The sequence below is a fragment of the Diorhabda sublineata genome, chromosome X (assembly GCF_026230105.1).
Source record: "Diorhabda sublineata isolate icDioSubl1.1 chromosome X, icDioSubl1.1, whole genome shotgun sequence".
Lineage (NCBI taxonomy): Eukaryota > Metazoa > Arthropoda > Insecta > Coleoptera > Chrysomelidae > Diorhabda > Diorhabda sublineata.
The window spans coordinates 35743906-35765262 of NC_079485.1; the positions used below are offsets into that span (position 1 = coordinate 35743906).

A 21357-nucleotide genomic window follows, 5' to 3' on the forward strand; every position below is an offset into this window, starting at 1 on the left:
ATTCATGTATAACAGGCCCTGCAAACATGATCTCATTAAATCGGGAATGATAGCAAACTGAGTATGAAATGAGTTTTATCGCTGCTTTAATCAACACATGAGATATACTAGTTTTAATATATACAGCATGAGTGATTGGTCCCATCATATAAGCTTTTTACAAGAAATTTTGTAATTGTTGATGATTCAAACATTTTAATATGGAAATTTGAAGAGATTGAAAAAGTGTTAATGAATACATCTCTTGGCAGCTATATTGACTAATGAAAAATGCTGGTGGTCAGCTCCGAGACAACTGATACGTGGAGATGTGAAATATACATATTAAAAAAGTAATCAAAATATTTCTAGGGGGTATATAATGTGAGACTTGTAGAACTTAGTTATTACTTAGTAAGATCTAATTTAGGAACAGCTTGTATGACACGGTAATTCTTTTAATGTTACTCATTATGATTTGTTTTGTTCGTTAATTTTTTTATTTGTGTTTTTTAAGTAATTGGCCAACATCTTGGTCGATTGAATTCAATCTAGATAATATTAATTATCTATTTTAACTAGTTATGATTTTAACAAACCAATTTAACTCTTAGTAGTGCAGTGTGCGAGTATAATTCACTGAAAAATACAAATCTCTCGGAATGTATTTTTGCATTAAAATACAGTTATAGGGATAATGCACTATTTTGATAATTTGTTGGTCAAAATAATACAGTATCATGCACTTGATATTTTACATTATGTGGCATGTTATGTCCTTCTCATTGCTATTTAAAACATTTTGGAACCGTCGTGTTAAATTAAATTAAATCAAATTAATCGTATTTTTTGTTATGTACATTAAACAGAGTATCAACAGAAGAGATACACATTGTGTTTAACACTTTCAAATGTGCTATTCTCTTACTTTATTTTTAAATGTAGCATATGTTCGCAGCTTGTCTCATTTTAGAAGATAGGTTTTCACTTGTGTCACAACAATAATTTTATGAAAAATTTGACGTGTTAACATTGCATAAGAATGTTCAATTGGAAAAAATGTTGATGCAATATAGTTACGTAAAGTTGATTGGTTAACGTAAATAATAAAAATCAATTGTTTCATTATGGTATGTTATGGCATTTTTGCATGTCTCTGGACTCCTTTGTCGTTGTCTCATAATTATATATACTGTAGACTGATGTTCTATGCATCCAGTTTATAGGTCTTTTGATAATATCTTTTTTAATTTGAATTGAATTTGTCCACATTCCAACTGTTTTAAATTTGAGCCTTTTTAGAATGCATTTCATTTGTCAACATATTCAAATAAAGCATCAATGCATTTTTATTTATTTCAAAATTTGGCGAAATCACCTTTAAATCGGTGAAGCTAAAACCCCAAAATAAAAATATTCTTTTTCTGGAAACTACTAACTGCATATTTCTACTGAGGTGAAGATAATTTTTTGCAAAAGTACCTACTTGAATTAATACGTTTGCTTAGTAACAAGTAACATTCATCTTAAATGCAGAAAAATATACTTAAAAGTGCAAAACCGAAACAAATTCGTAATAAAGTTAACTTTTTCTTAGGCACGCTAGAACAATATCTTCTATTTTAATGTCTAATGAGTAAACAATATCAAAGCCTGCAAAATAATAGTATCCCGTTAGCAACACATTTGTCTTTTTCAGGATCTTTTCGTTATCATCTCCTAATACTTTTGATATATGATTCATTATTTTTATTTCCCAAAATTGTACTGTGGGCTTGCCTTTTCTATTTTCCAATATTTTCCCAACAAAACGTCTACTTTCTTTGTTGGAAAAATAACTAGAGTTTTTTTAAGGATTTCGTCTTGCTCTTCCATAGTATTTTTTCGTCTTGTTTTTCTTCTTCCATTTCAATTTCGTCTTTTAACTATTCACTGGCTATATTATCTTTGATGAAATCTGCAGCGGAAATAGATTTACCAGGCAAAATTTTTATCATCTTTTTGAATTTTCTTTGAACTAAGATGCTAGACATTTTGGCTTATTCTACTATTTGGTACTTCTCGTTTCAACAGTATAATTCCACATGCCCTAAAAGCATCGACAATATGTTCAATATCTTTTACTAGCTTATTTAACAACGATTGAAAAGTGCATTTATTCAGTGATGTTTCTCGAGGGTTCCGAAATTTATAGGTACGTAGAATTCTTCTCCCCTTTTTAAATGGTGCATAATACCAAACATCCAATGGTTAATATAAGTGTATAGAATGAGGCGGTAAAAAGACAAATTTTATATTCGATCGGACTTGCTTCTATTATAACATGCCCCAACTATTCCTCATAATGCCCATTGATCAACATGAGGTGGAAAAACTCGCAATTATCAATAACAGCAAACACTAGATATGGCAGATTTTGTTGTATTGTTCAGTATTTCTGGATATTTTCTGCTTCGTTTGAAATTAAATCGTGATGAACCAGGGTAATATGATGCATTTGTTTCGTAGTAGTTAACAATATTTTAAAGACGGAATTCTTTTAAAATTTTCACTAGATTTTCATAATACAGTGTCATTTATTCTTCTGTTTTATTAGCTCTCACTGATTTTATGTTTCTCCCACCTGTCCCATACGCCGTTAATTATTATATTATATATAAGAGCTTCGTTTAGCGTGATTTCTTTGTAATTTTCATAAGGACGTGAACTATGAGTTTTCTTATAAATTTGTTTCATTTGGATTATTATTATCCCCATCACATAGCTCTTTTTAAAACTATGCTCCACGTAACATATGATTTTTTTTATAATCTATTAACAATGTTTAACTAAAAACTTGGTTAGGTTAGGAAACTTGGAAATTGGTTCTCGATTCAATAAACTGCCCAAATAAAATTGAAAATCATATCAAGATAAAAATTGAACATCTTACTTACTGCAACAACATCTAAATTAATACTGCATTCATGTTATAACGTAAAGTCTAGATTTCTTCATCGAATTAATTCTTATATTTGCCTTGAGAACACCAAGGTGTAGAGTGAATCAGTAACAAAACTCAAATACTTAGCTATAATTGAAAAAAATTTTTGTGTATATAGCATTACAAATAAAAGGAGCAATGGACAGACAGAACAAAAAAGGCCACACGATTTTGACTGTGAAGGCAGAGATTCATGTTTCTAGCTCACTGACATGTACTACCAGTGACAACTTAAGTTGATTGTCTTTAATAAAAAAAAATCTGAAAGCAAAACAAAATATTTAGGTGCCAAAGAAAAATATTTTAAACATGAAATAAAAAAAATCAATAGAAATGTAGAGCATTTTGAAAACAACCAAATTAATATACTATTATGGTAAAAGTATTGAACATACCAACTCTAATTCTATTGAGTTAACGTGTAGTTTGCATTTGTCTCATCACTGATGGATTTTTCTGTTTTATTTGGCAATAAAAAGTAGAGCTTCGCTACCGTAAATGCCATAGCAGTAACCACTAAAATGTATCCATTTTTCACACTTTAAATGTTTGAATAAATAGACTATAAGAAAATTTGTGCTTTCTGTTTGTATTCTGCAATGTTAACATTCAAAAACAACTAATATAGAACAAGGTTGATGTTTATCCTTATTATTTGATTTACAGAAGCTCTTCTTGATACTATGGATCTTTTGAACGATAAAAGGAATTATTAATTGTGATAGCTGATATTTGAAGTTAACATATGGTAATACGAGCAACAAAACTGTGGTTTAATGTTTGCTTTGGATTTAATGTTGATATTTAAAGCTAGAACTTACATGTGAATTATTTTCTGAATATTTTAATTTATCCATACACTTAGGTAATTGTGATTTTTATAATATATTTATTTATTTACTTGTATTAAACTTATTTTTATGTATTTTTTTCATATTTATATATTATTTGTAAGTTTGCTTTTTCAATTTACTACAATCAAATCCAGATTTCACTTACCTGTCCATGTTTACACCCTATTGTTTTTAAAAATGCAATCATATTTATGTTTTATGTCTTGACATTAAATAATTTATCAAAAAATATCTGTGATATTAAGCATTTATAATTTAAATAATTTTGGTACATTACAGAGCTGCTTAAATACTAATACTACATATTTTAGTATAAAAAAACATTCCAACTCCTTGTATATAAAACATGTTTTATAGTTGACATATGTAATCGACATGAAACTTGTTTTTTGCAGAAAATAAAAATATAAAATGCCTATAAATAATAACAATTTTGGTTTATGGACCATACTGAACTTGGTATAACTGAAAATATTTTAAGTCCACATTTCCAACTGTGGATCTTCTTGAAATTGTATAGTATCTTATTAACTAGATAGTTGTATAAATTTTCTTTAATCATTTTATTTTCTCGATATCTAATGAGATTTAATTTTAAGAGCACTATTGTTGATAGAACATTTTATATTTGAATAAATATGTTTATGTAGACCAGATGAAACATTTATCTGAGAAACATAAATAGTATGTATAGTAAGATAAAAATATAAAAAAAAAAGAAAAAAAATCAAAATTATAATTTTAGATGTGACATCGAAACCAAACTAATTTTGCAATGTTATAGGCTAATTACAGAAAGGATTCTTATCAATTTTCACCCTATCTATAGTAATATCAGATATTTAATAATATTTGACTGGTATGGTAGTAATTGAAGGATTGAATCAATTTTTATTTAAATATACAGTGCCAAATGTTGTACCCTTCGATTTCAATTTAATCTGTTATTAACCTATAACTATATAAATACTATATGAAAGTACCGAAAAAGACAAAATTACGAATAATCAATGATCACGGCTTATTTGCCGTAAGCGTTGTTATTTGCTCACTGGACTTAGAAGTAGACATATCTTGTGCCTCTAACACTTACAGGCACATGTATGTAATCCAAACAAATGAAATAATTGAATCATTTATATTGCATTTGCTTTTTAATGAAAGGTCAACAAGATATCAGCATTTGAATGTTAGGTTATGTAAATGACAAATGCTAACGACTAACGTTGTTATTTAACGGCGTTTCTTGAAACTTATTCACAAACTATAATTTTTGAGAAACCTTTACTTTTTCCAATATTCTAACAGTAAATATTTGGAAACTAGACTCAGGAAAATTTAATAAAAGATATTGTTATTTTACACAGAAGTCTTCAATATAAAAAACATGTGTAAACTAATATTAAAACTGTTAACTTTCTAATGTTCATAATAATCAGTTTAACGAATGTATTACCAGTATAAGCCAAGATACACTTGTTAACACAAGTTGAATTCTATCAAACATTTTCCTATCATCGAAGTTTCAAAATATTACTAATAGAGTATAATGACGAACATGAACCAAAAACGCGTATATTAATTGGTAGTTGAAGCGAAAACTGTACATTTTTCATAGAATTCGCCTGAAACCCACTTATACTTAAATTTGGAGCATGCAACCCACTTATTTACTTAGTATAATTAGTTTTTGCAACAAAACTTCTGTTGGGTCAGTGAAAATGACATTCATTAAAAGAATAAAAATTACGAATAGTTCCAAGCAAAGTAAATAGTAAAATTACAAGTCAATATTCTTAGAAACTCACGTATGGTATTGAAACAAACTATATAAATTAGAAAAATAATAGGAAGATACCTATGGGTGAAATATAATAAGATGACGAAGGGGATGGATTATTGCAACCCTTCTACAATTTTTGTATACATGTTTCTTAGGATTAGGTAAGTAATTGATTAAAACATGATGTCTTATTCACTAAGAAACACGTCAGGTTTAGATGGGTCGATTTCCTCTTTATGTATCTGAACATGTTCCACTACCTCCTAGATATAACTCACGGCAGTCATGTTGTCTTTGACTAATAATTCCATAAGAAATCACCTCTCATACTATAATTCCGCCTTCTCGCCCTTGCTTACCCAAACAAAATCTCAATTCTGATTCAGCGATAAACAGTTCACATTATAATTGACCTGCCATGGTCCGCAACTGACCTTGTAGACTTGAAGCAATCTCGTAAAGAAACCATAATTATTTTTTTGTGGAAGCATAGGATAACACAAAAACCACTCTCTAAATACTTGTAGTTACAATTTAAAAACTTATCAATCATTAACCTGATCTTTCCCATAAATTATTTTTGATTTTTGATCAATACTGTTTGAGAAAATATATAGAAATTTGATTTGTAACCACATCTTATCAAAGTGAAACAAAATCTATGTCGAGAATAATACGAAAACTGAAATAGTTTATGGAGCAATACAATGCAAGACACTATTTCTTGATCAAAACCATGAACAGAAGTTCCATGTCAAGAGGTCCTTACAATAATGTTCAGGTTGCGATTTTTCCTCAATAAGGCTGCAAATATCCATTCTTATTCTGTTTGTGTTACTAAATATTATTTAATTGACCCTCTTGAATATAACAAGTATTTACTGGGAAAGTAACTGGTATTAGCATAAATTGGCTCATTTATATTTATATTATTTGTCTAATTCTGGTTGTCCTTGTGTCAATCTAATTGAAGACTGAACCCAATAGTATAGTTCGTTGTGCTTAATTCAACATTATATTTTCTTATCATGCATATAGTTAGATTATTATGGAAAAACTTGATGTAACATTAATATTGAACGTTTGTTTTGAGCATTTTATTGAAAGAGTAAATATCTGTTTCCCACTAGAACGTAAACAGGATGTCTAATAATCTGAAATATTGCAAATATATATATATATATATATATATATATATATATATATATATATATATATATATATATATAATTTAAAATTAAAAAGCCCTAGTGAGTTTTTGTAGTGATTGGTGTAAAATATGACGTTCGAGACTATTTAGATAGTAGGGTTGAAATATTAAGTCCTGAATATTAATTTCATTATAGGTAAAACGTTTCATTGTTTTAAATTATTTACTGTTTTCGACCAACCAATAATATCCTTAGACAATCATAATAACAAAATATCCCAGCAGATTATAATTAATCTAGAATGTCGCTAAATGGTCACAAAACTGTATTCGGCTATTTTGTAGAATGTATCATTCTACGTGCCGTATAAAAAACAAAATGTGGAACGTTTTACAACGATTATGCTTAGACATCCTGGGTAGCTGCTGCAGAATTCGATTTAATAATTTTATTTATTGCTAACTTAGGTATCCAAAATTGTATAATAATGTAGTTACATGTGTAAAATAGTGTTAAAATTGGATATTTTATGCCAGAAAGATCTGTATGTAAAGAACTAATGATAAGATTAAATACTCTGTTTCAGAAATAGTATTATAGTAATAAGTGATGAAAGTTGTAGTTACTTTTGTCATATTTGACTGACATTTCTGAAATGGATTCTATATAGTTTTTAGTAGAAAATTCCACAAATGATACTGTCGTCACTAATAAAATTAGTATTATTTTACGTCTATGCGAAAATTCAAGAAGTAAGAAGATCGAAATTCCTTAAACAATATCTGTTGTGGAATTTTCCGACTATTCATATATGTGCTGATTTTAGAAGATATGTAAGTAAGTTATAAGTGTATAAACTAAATCTGATTAAATAATTGTAGATCTTATGTCCAATGTAACAAAGTAGAAGAAATATGTTTGTCTGTAAAAACTGTAATAGATTTTCGTAATGATCATTATTTGAGAAGTAGGTAATCAGTGATGGTCCAAAATAACATCAACTGACTCTGAATGTTTATTCGAAATAGTTTAAATGTTAATATGTGACTTTTATAATTTGAAGACTGTATATAAATGGATTCCAATATTATACTAATAAAATGTATGTAATTGGGAAAAACTGATATTAACAGAAAATCTCCTGGAGTATAAATTCGTAATAATAGGGTATTGCTGTTTTATATTGATATAGTCATAATGACAAAATTTCATAAAATAAATGTTATATTTAATATCAATTAAAAGTTGAAACTCTCTGTTGAACATCATTGATAAGACATTATTATCGATACATAAGAGACTCACTTGAATTTTAAATGCCTGGTAATACTTGTAAAAACCCTTCTCAGTTTACATTATCGAACATTCGAAAAGTCTTGGAAATAAATTTTCACAACAATAAATTAGGTTAGTTAGTCTTTAGTTACTCCAATAATACAAAACAATTAAGTTACGTATTTAAACGTTACATAATCGTGAAACATACATCACACATAACAAAAATCAGATTGTGTAAAAATGTTTATATAGGAATATAAATTTTATTCTTCGATATATCAATAATACAAAATAATTAATAGATAAAACAAACTTACCTTAAGTGATGTTCGATCTTTATTATATTACGGTCTCGTTGAAGTAAATAATAAATTGTAGTACCTCCGCTTCGGCGCTCCTGGACCAAAATATTCAAAGAAATCGGTTTTATTATCTATTACAACCCGAACCCTCGCCCGTGCCTCCCATTTACTGCAGTCACACTAAAGTTGTTGTTGCAAGGGGTGTTTATAGGGAGGGTGGAGGGAGGGACTTATTTACTTCAACGAGACCATAATATAATCAAGATCGAACATCACTTAAAGTAAGTTTGTTTGATCTATTAATTATATTACGGTCTCGTCTTGTAATATGTAATATAATATAATATAATGTAATATGTAACGTAATATAATAAATATGTAGATGTTTAAAGTTTCTTGCAACTACAGATAAACTCAAAAAAAATTTTATTTTAAGCAATATGGTTAACAGTGGTAACTAATTAAATACTTAATCGTAAACTGACAGTTAAGAAGCTAGTACAGTTTTCGCAAACTCAGAATTATCTATAATAGGGCGATTATGAAAATTAGTAAATGTTTTCGAATCCTTTGACCACCCCACAGCTAATCTTATATTATCAAAACTGACCCCGGCCTTAGCAGCTGAAGAGGTGGAAGTATGTATTGTACTTTGTCGTTTAAATATTGTCATATCCATTTTGTTCCAACATGTTCTAGATCCACCGACTGATAGGAGAAGAAGATGCTTTTCTGTGGGGTTTTTTAAAAGTAATAAAAAGCTAATCACAAGAGTTTCTTAAATTTTTAGTTTCGGTAATATATTTTTTAAGCGCTCTAGCTATACATAATTGAGGATCATCATCAAGGAAAGGTAGAACCAAAAGAGGTTGAGATCTATTTACTGCAGATGTTTTCAAACGGTCTGATATTTTTATTATGATTTTATGAGGTAGGATGGAAATGTTCTTGATATTAATTAAAGTTTGTATTCGATGGCCATTAGCCAGGGCTAACAAAACTGCAGTCTTCTTGCTTAAAGCCTCTAGGATAATATATTCGGTTCTAAACGTCTTTACTTATGGCATTACTCTCTAAAGGCATCAGGGAAAGAAGGGGCTAAGTCAATTTTTGCAAATTTTTCAGGAGAGCATTTCTTAGATTACAAGACTCTTAACTATATTAAGCTTGCTTATTTGAGAGCAAATATTAATATATATTACAATAACTCATTGAAAATATAACTGGAATTTTTCAATACATTTGTACTTTAATTTATGGTGTAAATATTGAAACTTTTAAAATGTTACCAAAAAACCGGATAAAAATGGGGTTGTCCATTGATTTAGGAAAGGAAATCAAGAGTTGAACTAGGATTCTTTCTTGTTTACTTATATGTTTATTGAATAATATACAGTATCTATGTTAAATACATTACTCAATATTTATTAATTTTCCTGGCTTGTTATCAGATTTTCTTGTGAGGCAGTGACAATAACTATTCTTCGCAAAATTTTGACAGATGTCTTATATCGTCATATTTTGGCTTTGATATAGGAATGAAATCTGGAAAAAAACCAGTTTGTAAGTAACTTGCTAATATATTTTAGAAAAAAATAAGATAAGGTCATTGGTTAGCTAAAATCCACTGAAACATTATAAAAACATAATAATATTCAAGCCTTTTTTTAGTATTTAAATCGGGGTTAAGAACCTGAGTCTGATGAGACAGTTCTACTTCTACGTTTTTCATTTTTATGACTAATTCGTCACATATGCTACATGTATCTTTTCGAGGATATCCAAAGGATATGTAAAAATTTTCAGAAAATATTGTTCTGTAGGTCTCGTAGGAAACAGGAAATTCTCCATATTTCTCGGTGTACAGGCTATGCATTTTTTTAATGTTTAATTCCTCAGGCAGGTAAACTTTCTTTGATTCTGACAAATTATAGTGTCCTCTTCGTCCTTTAAATGATCGAATATGTTCCTTTACTGCATTATCTTATAATAGTTACCTCTTTTAAAAGGTTTTGGAGCTCACTTTGAGGTTATGTGTGTATGAGCCTTCGTTTCAAAATATTTCTTCTTCGTGATATATTTTAAAACAGACAACAAACAAACACACAACTCGACATCACATTCCTTACAAATATATCTGGTCTCTTTTCTTTTCTTAAGATTTTTTTTGTTGTGGGAACATACATGGCATCTCATGTAGCCCGATTTACGGCCTTCCTTGACTGGTACTAGATCGGGAAAGTACCTTTCTGTGAGTCTTCTATTACCAAGATCCAAATGAACTGAACTCAATGCTGCTTTTTGAGACCTGAAAAAATTATACACATCAATAGGTATAGAAATATTCTTGGACAATTTTTTTTACCTTTCTAACAACTGTCTAATTATTGCAAGTTGAAATGTTGCCAATGGAACTCTTGATGTATTTTGAGTCAAATACATGGCATGAGCATTCAGCAAAGTTATATCAATAGTATGAAAAAATAGTTTTCTGTACCATTTGATGCTTTTGCGCGTAGAATCGATGCTGCTTATCATAATATCAAACCGGTCGACGGTGCCCATTTGCTTGTTATATTCCAAAACACATAATGGCTTCTGAACGTCTTCGTTTGTAACCCTATCTTTTCTTGGAAGAGTGATCATTTTATTTTCATATAGGGTAGTAAGCATCACTACATCTCGACGATCTTTCCATTTAACCACCAAAAAGTTGTCACTGCTCCTCCAATCACATTCGCCCCTTTATAGTTTTTATCTAGAAGTGGCATTTGTTTTCTATTTTATCTTACAGTCCCACATGAATTTGTTTTCTTTTCGTAAAGAAATGTGGACAATGTCGGGCTGGTATAAAAATTGTCAGTAAAAAGAGAATGGCCCTTACTGAGGTATGGTTCCAACAAACTATTGACTATTTCACCTGTAGCGCCTAATCCACGAGTGTTTTCTTGTGGATTTGTTCCTTTCCCCACATACACTATGAAGTCTAACACTATGCCAGTCTCACAGTCACACAACACATACAATTTGATTACAAAACGATGTCTTTTTGTTTTTATATATTGCTTGAAACTAAGGCGGCCTTTGAAGAGAACCATACTTTCATCGATTACCAGATTCTGAAATGGATAAAACTGTGCCTTGAAATTGTCTTTTAGTAAAGCCAAAACGGTTCCAAATTTTCCCAATCGGTTATGGGCCTCTTCCTCCTCACTATTAGCAAAATGAAGGTAGCGATGTATTTCACAATATCTGTTTCTTGACATAGTCTTTCCAAAAACCGGAGTGCTGAGTAAGATATCTTGGGTCCAATACTCCTTGATGTTTAATTTTTTCGTACGTGTCATAGCGAAAAATACATATAGTTCGGGAACGTCCACGTTTTTCCACTTAGGTGCAGCTTTCTGAAGAGCATACCTATTTGTCTCGATGGCAATAACGTTCATAATATCTTCAGACAAAAGACTCATAAAAAAATCTACTTCGGTACTTTCACTATTCAAATTATGATTTTGTAACCCGCTATTAGAATTGTCGAATGCAAAAATTTTCGGTATGAACTCAGGGTTTGTCCACTTTATTTCAAGATTTTCAACATTCATGGCCTCGTCTATTTCTATGACATTATTCAGCTCGTGCTTTTGATTAGAATTACCGGTATTACCATCAACATCAGACATTTCTAAAAATTCAGACTCCGATGAACTGCTTTCCGAACTGTGAATAAAATCGCTTCCACTGTCATCAAAGGGATCCTTGGGTTCGTCTTCATCAGAACTTATAGCGTACTTCGACAAATTCCGGACTTCCTCCGCAGTCAATCCAATAATTACCACTGATTCCTTCAATTATTTTTCGTTTATTTCGCGCACTTCCTTCCTGAAAAGCACCAGCTCTAACGTCATCCATACCGCACAATGTTTTGAATAACAATAACAAGGTGGAAAACCCAAAACAATGCACACAACACGCAACTAGTGCCTTTTTTAACACAACGACCTCAATAATAGGTGTAATAAGTCCCATTTTCGCTTATTGCGCTTGTTCTGTAACGATTTTACCCGACAGCCCGTTGTCGCCTATGCTCGACGGTGTCGGAATATGCAGACACTGGTCTGTGGGGACATGCAGTACTGAACGGGACGTAGCCGCCACTGGCCTGGGTGAGTTTTTTGTTTTTTTAAGGTGTCGCAAATGATCGACAATGGTTCAGCAGTAGATTTGACCCCTGTCGTGTATAGCCGACAATGGTCCCGCAGACAATTTTTGTTCGTGTCGGGATCGTCTTGTCAACGGTCCTGAAAGGGTTAATACCGTCGTCTTCTCTCGACTCAGCTGTTGTGTCGATAACTCTGATGATGTGACTTGGATGTGGACGTCATCGGTTTGCTGTTTAATATCGGAGTGCGTGTCTGGGATCTGTAGTCCACCCACGGCACTCCTCTGGCAGATGGGCGACGGTAGGTTCCCTGTTTGAAAGATGTGGCAAAGGTAGGAATAGGTGACTTGTTCATTTTAATCTTAATGTGTTCGCTCGACTTCTCGAGTTTTTTTCTAGCTTCTATGGTAATATTCAGCTCCTTTCCAAACAAATACTTAGAAATCGTGGTATTTTGCAAGGTGTCTTTGAGGTCTTTATTCAAATTAAACAGCAAGAGCTCTCTCCTTGTAACAGATTCATGATAAAAAACGTCACACAGCAAGCGTAATGCATCATTTGTAGCCTCTATTTACTTGATCTCTTCCTCCCTCCTTTTTTCGCGAAATCGGATAAAAAATGCGTTAAGGCTGAGATTACTGCCGCAACTTGCACTTGCAGGCTGGATAACCTTGCATCTCTTTTAAGAGTGTTTCCTGGTACGGCTATTTTGACTTCTGGATTAATTAGAGGAGGCACAATGGCCTTTAGATTCTCAGGATGCGGAAATTTATTTACGAGTTCCACTCTAACCTCCTCTTTAAATCCATTTAACAAGACATTCTCGTAACGTGAGACTAATTCCTGTAGAATTGGTTCAGAAACACTTTTCACCAGCGTCTCTTCTCCCAGAATTGAGTTAACCCTTTCAGTGGCACATCAGGAAAAGTCGTCTCGAAAATTATTTATTTGAAAATACATAGGTATTTTGTAACCAAGTGATGGAATTTAGTACGAAAAAAAATATTACCCCCCCCCCTCTTTCTTTATTGTGACATGTCCCCGTGGAGGGACACATCCACTTTACGATGTTTATCAGTTAGAAAATATTTTATTGTTTAGAACGTGAAACTACAAAAATAAAACACATACCTATAAGTATTTGAACACAATGATTTTTTTGAAAACAGTTTCTGCCCTTTGGAAAGCACATATGTACTTTGCATTTTGTACAAAATACGTGTTTTTTTCTTTACACCCTTCCAGTACATTATTTTTTATTATTTCAATACCAATGACGAGCTCCACTACAATTTGACTCTAGGAAATTTTAAGTTCCCCATAAGAATATGAATTCTAATAAACTTTTTTATCTCTACAAGTGTTGTTGCAGGAAATCTTGGAACATTTTGTTGATTGGCAAAAAATTTGTCATCGTCGCCATTTGTTCAAACAAATTGTCGGGTATGTACCGTCTGAAAAAGGCTATAGGAGCAGCTAATTCAACGACAATATCTGCTAATGTATTTTGTCCGTGCAATCTGATATCCCTTGTTTGATATTATGCATTAAGTATCCAGGCAATGTCCTTTTTCATGTTTAGACCATATTCGTTATGAAAATTTTCGTTTTGTTGCTCAAAACTATTTTCGTCAGCATTTTTTCACCGCTATTGGCAATATCCAATTCTCTATTATTTATATCTGGGTCCATAATATTATCTTCAAAATCGCTGTTATTTTCTTGATCACTTTCTAGAACTTCTGCATCGTCATCGTCAGAAAGTACATGGATTTCAGAAATATCGTCATTTTCTAACGACACAAGCAATTCTTCCTCGGCTAGAACCTTACTACACCTATTACGCGACATTTGAAAATAGTCTACAAGTATCACTTCATATATATGTACATACACCGGCTACCAGCAACGCACTGGTATTTGTTTTCATCTAAAATTCGTAAGTCAAGCCACAGACGGTGCACGCTGCGCCAACGCATTGTTGACCCGATGTCCCGTGTCAGGTATAAAGCGACTTAGTTCATAATTCTTTATTTTGAGTCATTGCATGCTATGGAAAACGATGTGCCTCCAGGAGGACAAATCCACTGAAAGGGTTAATGTTGATGTTGTCTGGTGTCGTGTTATCTGCAACCTAGATAAAAAAAGTCATAAACCATCTAGCCACTCTAGACTTGACAAAAAAAAATAATATAATATAGGTTTATTTTTGAGCATGAGTTACTCTAAACTCAAGTTGATTTATCTTCTAGGATTTTTCCTTTCTAGGAAATTCCAAGGTGGTGAACCATGTCAGTTTCCACTCTAGGAAATTTCAAGCTTGTGTCCTCATGTCACTCTGCGATTACCGAATTAGAGTTGTTATTCTCGACTTCGAATACATCTTCATTCGCTGAAGAACAATCAGAATTGAGCTCGTCTGTATAATCCGAGCGGCTACTGCTTTGTGAATCTTCCGCTTGAGCTTTTGCTCAATCGCATTACTGATTTAAGCATTGTTTTTATCTCAGCACTATCCGATCCTCTATTTCCAGAACTTCTGGATCTCTTCTTTCCCCCGCACGCCATTTAACGTAATAATAAAAATATTTAATTGTGAAACATGATAATTACACTACGATTTATAAGCGTAATCGAAAAACTCGTGTGGTCTACAGAGCACAAAAACGAAGACTGAAGTAAGTGGGAGGCACGGGCGAGGGCTCGGATTGTAATAGATAATAACGATTTCTTTGAATATTGTGGTCCATGAGCGTCGAAGCGGAGGTACTACATATTTATTATTTACAAGACGAGACTGTAATATAATAAAGATACTTATTTAAATGTTGAATAATCAATTAAAAAACATACATCACACACAAAACAAATCAGATTGTATCAATTATGTTTAAAAGATAGTAAATTAATTAAAAAATACTAAATTAATTAAAAAACTATTTTCAATCAGTTTACTGCGTTAACCTTCAATGTTATAGAAATCCTATTTCTCAAACACTTTCTTTAAACAATACAGACGAATTTGGACACTGTTCATATAGTTTCAGTTTAAACAGATGTTGGTCTATGGGAGAGTTGGATAATATCGAGCCCTTAAGGAGTTGGACCTATAATTAGGAAACTGTTTGATATTAAAAGAAACAAAATTTAGTAATGAGTAGGACTTTATTCAGGTACGCACAACATATAACCAAAACTTTCAAAATTTAAATAAAAAGTAATTATTGTGAATTTACAAAAAAAGCGCGGTATTGTCATGCTGGTCCGATAATATCATGCCCATATTAATTGCACATAAATGGATAAGTAAACAAGAGTAATAATAAAAAAATTAATACCATCCTAAGTAATTTTCTTGCGTGAAAGTAGGGAAACTCGAATCTTTTTCTAGAAATTAAATCAGTATATCAAGTATGACGCAATAAGTATTAACAAAAACTTCGAGTATGTACAATAGCGGAACCAAATTTCTCCATTACATCCAAACTCTTGACATACGGCGCGAATATCACGATTCTCTATCTTTATCTTCACTAGTTTCGCTACTATTCAAAAGTTTTCTCTTGACAGACTTCTATTTTGTTTCTTTTCTTTAATTTTCTTCTCTGCAGCGTTTTTTTCTTTTGCTATTTTCATTTGTCGCTTTCGTTCTTTTACCTTTAACTGCTCCTTTAATGAAGTTGATGTGAGAATAATAGAGTACTACTACGTCTCTGTATTTTCTAAAATACGTCGTAAAGTGCTCGGCTCAGAGACATCTTTTCTGATACCTTAACGCAAGGCGTGTTTTCATTTTTATTGCTGTTGAATTGTGTGCCTGATGCTGTTTGTTCAGCAAACATGTTAACAGGATTCTGGTCGGTTTGTCTCTGGGGAGTATGAGATCTAATTTCGTTGGACTGGTCTAAAATTGATGGTGATGATGGTAGACTATGAGTGGATTCGTTATGGCCAATTGCTGGTTCTATAAACTCATTTTTGACACCTGATTAACTAATTTGACAGGATGGCTTCTTCAAAGATAGGATCAGTAGTTGAAATATCTTCGTCATCGATAAGGTTTATTAAAATTGAAGCTAAATTATCTTGTGTACTTATGTCAAATTGATGTATTTTCATAAATAAATCAAACTCACAAGAGTATGTTTAAATGGGCCTTATGTGCTGTATGAGTAGGCAGACAGGAGATAGAATCCATTTTCGCGATAAAATTCATGTACGTCGAGCGATTTATGACTGTAATGTCGCGCTGAATTTTGCTGATGTGCACCATTATTTGTAGTAAACTGGTGCAATCATTTTCTGAAAAGCTTTTCATCTATCCACCCAGATTTAGAGCATTCGTAGAGTGATACCGGTTGTCAACCAGTTTTCAGAGATTTAATTCTCTGTCGTGGATAAATAAACATCGGAGGAACATATATTCCAGTTGCACTAAGTGCACAAATAAGTATGACACTTTACACTTCTAGCCTTTCCGACTTGCTTTTGTCCTGTTGGAGCATAAATTTTACCTGGTTTTAAACGTTGCTGACGCCTCTTTTCAAAAATGAATACACCCAACATCTTTTTCTCTGACGAAAAAATATTTTTTGCCACGGCAAAGTCATATGCCAATTTACGAAACTGTTGCTGAGTTATCCCATAAAACTTTTTTGCCATTAGAATAATAAATGATACCATTTCTTTCTCTTCTTCTTTTGTAAATGTGATCTTTCTTCCCATGGGGGGTAATAATACTGAAATTTCTAGCAGCTGTCTTTATTTTACTTCCGTTTCGTAGAGCCTCAAGTGCAGCCTTCAAATTTTTAGGATTCCATGACTTCTTCTTTTTCTTTGGCACAGATTGGTTCATCTAAAACGGAAATAACATATCAAGCTATATTATCTTAATTTGTATGTAGGTATATTTATTTATATATCATATTAATGGCAACAATTGAGATCACACACAATTGTACATCTTAAACACTATAAGTTACTCAAATTTAATCAAAATCGGTATTTTCGCTTAGGATATAAAATTCCGCAAACAGACACATATACATAACTCTTCTGTAGAGGTAAAAACAAGTTAATGAAAAGAAAACATACATAGTTTACAATTTCGCTCCCTCGACTGATAATTATCAAACTTGATCATTTTATTTTTTAAACCTCAAATTTGTATGGAAAATATTGTAGTATGTAAAAACGTATTCTGACATTAATTCTACAGTATACAAGCGTTAAAAATTTATAGTGTTACAATATAAATACAGTATTACTTACCTCTTTCCGAATGTACAGGAAAAATTATAAGGAATAACGAAAAACTTCTGCGCGTGCGCGTGGATCGTAAGGCGATGCACAGGGAGGTTGTAGCGTGTACGTCTTCGATGTATACGCACTGCGTGGAAGAACTAGTGGATATTTTTTTAATTACACTGATACGTGGTATTATCCAATTCTCCCCTGCGAGAACTCTCGATCAGTATATTCTGCTTGTGGAAGTGGTATTAATCTACTTTGTACTTCTGGCATGATTTAATATAAAAAATGAATATTTGAGGTGTATTTAGCATATTACAAAGCATGGTATTTAAAACTGAAATTAAATTTTCCTACATACAGAACTTTCTCTGAATTAAAATTAACAGGTAATGTACGAAGAAAGACTTGTCTCTCATTCATATTGCATCACTATGCATTTATGATTTTTACATGTCAGTGACAAGGACCAAACCCTCAACCAATAATTAAGAAGGTAATGAGAAGAACTGGTTGTAATTTTTACATACTGGTGTGAAATTTATAGTAAAATTATAAGTGAGTAACTTATGTTAGTTACAAACATATGTGTGCGCGGCAAACACAAACTAGGCAACTAACAAAATTTTCATTTGAAGGAACCCTCAAAGAAAAATTATTATTATTATTTATTTCTGGACAGGCCGATATAAGCAACTTGGATCCGTCCATCGGGTATTATTTCAATTGAATAAATATTCAGATTTACAGATTACATATTTTTTGTAAATATTGTTTAAGTTGTATTAACCCCAAATATATTCTAAGTGATATTTTCAACGTGTTCTAAATTTGTTAACAGAATTAATTATTTCATTATTATGTGATGAATTAAAACTGTTTCTGTTTAGAAGATAAATTGTATCTTTGTGTATGTTACTATTTGTGTTGAAAATTAAAGAAAAGTATTCAATTGTTGGTTTCTTTATTCAGCCATCCAATCTTCTTCTATTGATATTTAAACGATCTTAGATAGGGACTAAATAACAAAAAATTTATTTTAATGTATGTGTATATGTTAATTTTTATATTAACGACAGCGCATTGGTTGGAAAATAAAGATTATTCTTTAAGTTAATAAAAGATGGACTACATAAAATAATAAAAACAAAATCAAATTTTCGAGGTTTCGAGAGCAATTTATCTTGAAAAAAAAAACAAAAATTGAAACACAAAGAAGACAAACGTTGAATTAAAATTTCAATTTTGAACCTTCAACATCAAAAGCTAATGAAAGAACTTCAAGAAAATTAAATATCTCACAGTTGTGCTATAAATATAAAACAACGAGGTGAATTTTTCTTTTATTAATAATAATTCTAACAAATTGGAACTTCATACATGGAATAAAACACAGAAATTTTTACAATTAGCTTTGAAAATAATGTGTTATTTAATTAAATGTAAATTTTTACTTCTTGAACCTTTTTATATGTTTTTCTTGTTAATTTGTCTCTTTTCTATGAAAATCAGTTTAAAATAACGTATACAAATTGACGAAAACATTTTGATAAAGACCGAAGTAGGTCGATAGTCAAATATTTTTGCCTGAATTATGTCGTCATCCAACAAAAGTTCACAGTTTACTTTCCTGAACCAGCCTTTTTACTAGCTTTTGTACTAGTAACATAGTATCACATGTTTTATTGTTCATTGTCAAAATATTTCATTACTCAACATATTCTCCTCTTAATTGGATACTTTTCAAATAGACCTTCCAAAAAAAATGTTTCTTCTTGCTCTGCAAACCAGACCCCTACAGCTTTATTACCTCCTTGTTGGAAGAAAATTTACGACCTTTTAAAATTTTTCAATTGAGGAAAGAGATAATAGTCGGATGGAACCAAATCTGGTGAATAAGGCGGATGTTCTAGTAATTCAAACCCTAAATCACGAATTTTTTGCATAGCAACATGAGATTTTTGTGCAGGGGCGTTGTCCTGCAAAAACAAAACACCTTTGGTTAGCTTTCCGCGTCTTTTCTTTTTAAGTTTTTTCCCGTAGAGTGTCGAATAGTAATCTCTAGTTATTGTTCTACCCTTATTCAAAAAATGAATCATGATTACTCCATGGCAATCCCAAAAAACTGAAGCAAGAACTTTTCCAGCAGATTTTTGGACACGAAATTTCTTAGGTCTTGGAGAACTAGAGTGTCGCCATTCCATCGATTGTTGCTTTGTTTCTGGATCGTAGAAATATACCCAAGTCTCATCTATAGTACCAATTCGGTTTAAGAAGTCTACATCGTTTTCAAATCGAGCACAGATCGAACGCGTTGCTTTTACCCTTGCACGCTTTTGGTCAACATTCAAACATTTGGGGATCCATTTTGCAGCAATTTTTCTCATGCCCAAATTGACGTGAACTGTATGAAATATTCAGTGCTTCAGATATCCGTTTTAGCCCAATTCGGCGGTCTGATAAAATCATGTCATGAACTGCATCAATATTTTCGGGAACTGACACAGAAATTGGCCTTCCCAATTGGTCATCATCTTGGAAAATTTACCTCATTTGAAGCTTGCTGTCCATTTTTCACGGTCGCATACGAAGGACATTGATCACCAAGGGTATTAAGCATGTATTCGTAAATCCGCTTACGTCTTTGACGTCCAGCTTTTTTTTGCCCCAAGGTAGGGTGGAAGCTAATGCCGTCCTCACAGCGGGCGGGTGCAATGCTGTGAGTTTGTGTGGGACTTTCACCCACTAAACCACCCTCCTTGTTTCTGAATCCCTGGGAGTTGCGTACGCCGGGAGGACAACAAGTTGTCATTACATCGGCGCACCTCCCACGTCAAACTTTACACTGACACTTCTAATAAGTTATTGTTCGTTGTTATGGTAATGCAATATTTTGTTTATGCATCTGAAGCTTCTTGTCAACAGAGCACCGAGAATTGGAACATTTACCGTCCAATTCCGCAAGGATCGATACTAGAGGAGACAAATCCCAAATCCAGAGATTATCCCTATAGCTGTTAAAAATATACTTGAATTAACGCTACTTTTTTTGTGCATTATTGCAAGAATTTGAATGGGTTATTTTAATTTGTGTACATTCATGTATCAAATTCACAAATTAAATTTAAAAAAAAAGTTGTGCATTATGAGTGGGTAACACAAACTTTATGCTTATTCATACAAAAATAAAAGAGTTAAAGACGAGTTCATTAAGAACAAATTGTAAAAACTTGAAAAAAACACAAAAAGCACCGACTCCATTTTTCACCACCTTTATCAGCATTCATTGAATTTCCGCAAAAGTCGCACTCTTCATCTGCACTCTTTTCGTCATCTGTTGACACATAGCGAACGCTATTTTCACTTTCGGACGAGGTGTCCACTACCTAATATTTTTCTTTTGCAATATTTAGTTTAATTTCTTTGAACGGCGAAGCTTTTGGAGTTGAATTTTTTCCAAATTTAGGTCTTTTATTACCGATTTTATTTTTTTGCTCTTGTTTCTTCTGATTTCATCATTCTCTGTGTTTTTCTTGGCTAGTGCTTTTGGAAACAGCTGTACTTCTGAGAAATAAATCCTTTTTCGAGGATATATATATAGTTAAATCAAGTGACTAG

At 31.9% G+C, this 21357-nt stretch overlaps 2 protein-coding genes and 1 pseudogene across 2 annotated transcripts in view; 1 reads left to right on the forward strand and 2 right to left on the reverse strand.

The window, feature by feature from the left end:
• Nucleotides 1–3887, forward strand: part of LOC130450990 (tyrosine-protein phosphatase 99A) — a 471371-nt gene extending 467484 nt beyond the window's left edge. The window contains exon 17 of the mRNA XM_056789764.1: nt 3629–3887. Within this exon, the coding sequence (XP_056645742.1) occupies nt 3629–3678 (50 nt within the window). The 3' untranslated portion in view covers nt 3679–3887. The remainder of the gene's footprint in view (nt 1–3628) is intronic.
• A 4134-nt stretch (nt 3888–8021) lies between these two features.
• On the reverse strand, nt 8022–12543 carry LOC130451083 (piggyBac transposable element-derived protein 4-like). The gene is given in 3 exon segments (XM_056789880.1): nt 8022–10425; nt 10428–11005; nt 11131–12543. Coding segments are annotated over 3 exon segments (1500 nt in total). The 5' UTR covers nt 12011–12543; the 3' UTR covers nt 8022–10383.
• On the reverse strand, nt 12536–13407 carry LOC130451084 (uncharacterized; annotated as a pseudogene).
• Between the last annotated feature and the right edge of the window lie 7950 nt (nt 13408–21357).